Source organism: Nymphaea colorata, unplaced genomic scaffold, assembly GCF_008831285.2.
Source record: "Nymphaea colorata isolate Beijing-Zhang1983 unplaced genomic scaffold, ASM883128v2 scaffold0018, whole genome shotgun sequence".
Lineage (NCBI taxonomy): Eukaryota > Viridiplantae > Streptophyta > Magnoliopsida > Nymphaeales > Nymphaeaceae > Nymphaea > Nymphaea colorata.
In genome coordinates this window covers 48,426-52,817 of record NW_022204524.1, presented here as the reverse complement: position 1 = coordinate 52,817, position 4,392 = coordinate 48,426, and the positions used below count along the sequence as shown (strand labels likewise).

Genomic DNA, 4,392 nt, shown 5'->3' with positions numbered 1-4,392 from the left:
CCCAACCCCAACCCCAACCCCAACCCCAACCCCAACCCCAACCCCAACCCCAACCCCAACCCCAACCCCAACCCCAACCCCAACCCCACCTTTAGATATTCAACAATGGTCACAATATTCAAAGCTGTCATATTAAAATTAATGATATCAGATAGAGATGATCTTCTTTTGCCTTCGATTATGTCGAAGCTTTTATATTCTCTTCTTGCTATTTTAGGCTAGCTACTTCTTAGATAAGGGATTTAGTTGTATGGCTGTGAGTGTTTTTCCAGCTTCGGAAGCGAGTTATCATTGACCTGATTCATTTTAGATTGTTGGCGGCTGTTTAGATTGATTTAAAAGGTCTTATTAATCTGGTTCAAGTTCCTTGAATCCAAGTGTGCGCTCCTATCAACTTGAGACTTGTAATTTGCTTCATTTCCTTATGTCTTTGCATGGTGTCTGGCCTCATTGTTCGATGAAATGGAACGGTCAAGATAGGAGAGCTGCTTTTTCTGTCGTGATTCATAGGAGTTCTTCCTAAAAAGGCTGGAGAACTGTCAGGGTGATCAATATTTTTGTTGAACTTAAATAGCTACTCATCCAATATCTAATTTTGCTTCCTTATTTTTGCTTCATATTGACCTGATGGTCCAAAAGCATTACATAATCTTGCTCAATTTTGTCCTTAGCCTTCAACAGCTTTTATGATCTGATAGAATCTTCTTCAAATTTGTTTAGCTTTAAGTACCTTCTTTGGAAATCTTACCTATTTTTATTGCGTTAATCATAGTAAGATTCTACTTTTTAATGATACTGGTTCATCTCTATTTTCGAATGTTCTTTGGACTGTCTATCCTTCGATATTTTCATCTATTTAAATGCGAAGATACTTGCTCTTGGAGATGATTGATTTGGTTTTGCAATTTTAGCTTTTATCTGAATGCTATTTCCTCCGATCGCTTTATTACAAAAGTCGAAAGAAAGGATTATCCATATGTGGTCTTTAGGAGTGTTGGTTTCTCTTGATGGTTTCAATTATTTATTTGTTGTCTTCTTGGTACTTGAGTTATCGTGCCAATTTGACAGACTTATCGATTTTAATTTTCTACTGTTAGTCCTTGGCGAGTCTTTCAGCCTTGTTCCTTTCTTCTCTGATCTAATATTGTCTTTTTTATTTTTAATGCCGATGTTTTTCAATGTCCTCGTTATAGTTTCTCAAATATTTTCGACTTATCTATCTCTCCTTTTCTTTTAGGAGCTGTTGCTAACGGATGTTTGCCTCTAGACCTCGGAGACAACATCGAACCACTTGAAGCTTGCCTGAGCCATCTACAATAAATTATAAAATAAATATTAATCTCTACCATTTTTATCGGTAATTTTGCCTTTTAAAAATTGTAAGATTACAATTTTTGATGATTTAATGATTTTCGTTTATGTTATTTGCCATGATTTAGTTTGAAAAATAATAAATGCAGGACTAACATTATTTTGACTGGTTTGAATGATATTAATCGACGAATACAAATTCCATCTATTTTTACTATATTTTTTTATTTTTTATGATGAACATTCGTTTATTTTTAAATATATTAACATTCGCACGAATAACCTGGAAGCCAAATGATTAAAATATTCACATAATTCTTTATTTGAACATTGTTAAGCCCATTCAAGTACAATACGATCTTACCAATTTTAAAAACAATTTTCCTTTTTCATGTTCTAATAAAGAATGTTCTGGCTCTTTATAAGCCCTTTTTTCAAGATCCAATGAAAAAATATGATGCAAAATGTTTAACTTTGATGATGCTTGGTTCCTTGGCCTCAAAAATACATTACGGTGATGATTGCGCTTAGATCCATAACATCAAACGAAGTGTTTATATAATTATAAATATGTCAGTTCCATTAGATTCAGGAGATAATGCTTGGGTTTTGATCTCAGGATGCCTCGTCATGCTCATGACCCCTGGAGTCGGCTTTTTTTACGGAGGTATGGTCAATAAGAAAAATTTATTAAGCACCATAGCCTATTGCCTACTAGTCTTCTGCATAGCCACTATAACGTGGGCCCTTGTTGGCTTTTCTCTTGCCTTCTCAAGCCAGTCAGGAGCTACTGGCTTTATAGGAGATTGCACGTATTGCGGCTTGAGAAAAATCGCACTCACATAGGGCAGTTAATACGCGGCAACTATTCCCTTTTCTACTTTCTTCTTCTTTCAGACTATGTTCGCAGCCATCACTCCAGCCATTTTTATTGGTTCAGTTATCGGAAGGATCAGAGTTTCCTTCCTGATTGTGCTGACCATCGCCTTCAACATCATCGTTTATTCGCCTGTTGCCTTCTGGATGTGGAATCACGATGGATGGCTATTCAAGATGGGGGCAATCGATTTCGCGGGTGGAAATGTGATTCACATTCCTGCTGGTTTTGCTGGTCTTGCCTCTGCTTTTTACTTAGGACATGGTGAGAAGAAGAGCTATAAGCAAAACTCAGCAAGTATTTCGCTGACTTTGATCGGAACTGCCATCCTCTGGATTGGATGGTTCGGATTCAACGGAGGATCTGCACTTGCTTCTGGCCAACTTGCAGCAATAGCCATAACTAACAGTCACCTGGCTGCCTGTGCGGCTGGACTAGGGTGGGCAGCTATGCAATACCTTATCACTGCCCAGCCGAGCATCGTTGGGTGGTGCTGTGGAGCCATCTGCGGTTTAGTTGCTATCACTCCTGCTGCAGGTTATGTTAATCTCTGGGCAGCACCTATCATCGGAGCACTCGGAGGAATTTTCTCATATCTTTTCTGCCACTTCAAATCCAAGCACTTCGAAGAACTTGCAGATACACTTGATGTCTTTGGATGTCATGGCATCAGTGCTGTCTGGGGTGGCATTGCGGCTGGATTTTTCGCAACCACAGATTCTTCGAAACACAAACAGGCCTCTTCTATGGAAACGGAAGACAGTTGGGAGTTAATATACTATCTATTGTGGTCGCAGCTGCATACTCTTTTGCTATGACATGGCTCCTTTACTTTTTATTGGGTAAGGTGATGTAGGCTAAGGTGAGTGAAGATTAGGAGCACTAGGGGCTTGACTATGCAGTTCATGGTGAGTAGAATGATCCTTTGACCTAAAAAGATGTGATAAACATCCTCAAATCAGCAAATAATTTCAATTCGGTGGGGAATCTCATCCTCGCTAATGCTGATGTGGGATACAGCCAGAACTAAATATCGCTGAAAATAGTTGACCCAGCACCGAAGAATTTGAAAGGAAAGGAATTGAGCTTCAGTTGATGGATTCAAGCAAGAGGTTATGATTGCGATTCGATTTATTTAAGTGATTCTGGATAACTTTCTGGTAAGGTATGCTTGGATGTTTATCAACTGAAATTATTATGGCTGGTAGTTACAATATAAAAATATAGTTTTTGTGAGTTCATTCAATTAAATTTATTTTAGATGGTTGGTAATTATCTCTGGCTTCTAGATATTATTTTTTCAATAAATAATTCCAGAGTTAAATGTACAATAAAGATGATAAAATAAATTTAATGGCGAATCAACCAATTTATTAATATTTTTACATCTCTAAAAAGGGGAAATTGTTTGGTTTGAGGAAAACTTGCATTTTCAATAGAAATTTACCAAAAATATATGTATTCTTCGTTGCATTAATCAATTTTGATTATTTTTATACATCCGATCAATGAAGAAAGAAATGTTCGACACAATTGATGGCAAGATTCTGCGAACATTCTAAATTGTGAAGAAGGTAGGGCAGGGTGCTTATGGGCAGGTCTGGAAAGCTAAAGATAAAAAAACCTCATCTTTTTGTGCTTTAAAAAAGATATATGATGCCTTCCGAAACTCCACCGACGCGCAACGAGCCTACCGGGAAATCAAATATCTCCAAAAACTCAACCATCCCAACATCATCAAAATTCTCTAATTTTTCAAGCCTGAAAACACCCGAGACATCTACATAGCACTTTAATTTATGTAGGCAGATCTCAGCACAGCCATCAGGAACAACGTTCTCAGGAAATTCACAAACATTTCATCTTCTTTCAAATCACCCAAGCCGTCAACTACCTCCATTCCGCCCAGTTGATACACAGGGACCTAAACCTTCTAATATCCTAGTCAACTAAAGTTGTGAGGTAAAATTATGTGATTTCGGCCTTATACGATCCCTAGTTCCATGCGAGGGACACTCAAGGGTGATCCTTACTGAAAATATTGCCACTAGATGGTATAGGGCTCCTAAATATTACTCTGCTCAAATAACTATGGTAAATAAATTGATATATGGAGCTTGGGCTGCATACTCGCTGAGATCTTCCTTGGAAGACCCATCTTTCAAGGGTCTTCATCCATATCCCAACTTTAGAAAATCTTTGAA

At 37.8% G+C, this 4,392-nt stretch overlaps 1 protein-coding gene across 1 annotated transcript; it reads left to right on the top strand.

Moving 5' to 3' along the window:
* The first annotated feature begins 2,211 nt into the window (after positions 1-2,211).
* Positions 2,212-3,006, top strand: LOC116267940 (uncharacterized). Its single transcript, XM_031649841.1, has one exon. The coding sequence runs from the start codon at positions 2,212-2,214 to the stop codon at positions 3,004-3,006; it is 795 nt and encodes a 264-aa protein (XP_031505701.1).
* Positions 3,007-4,392: the final 1,386 nt, after the last annotated feature.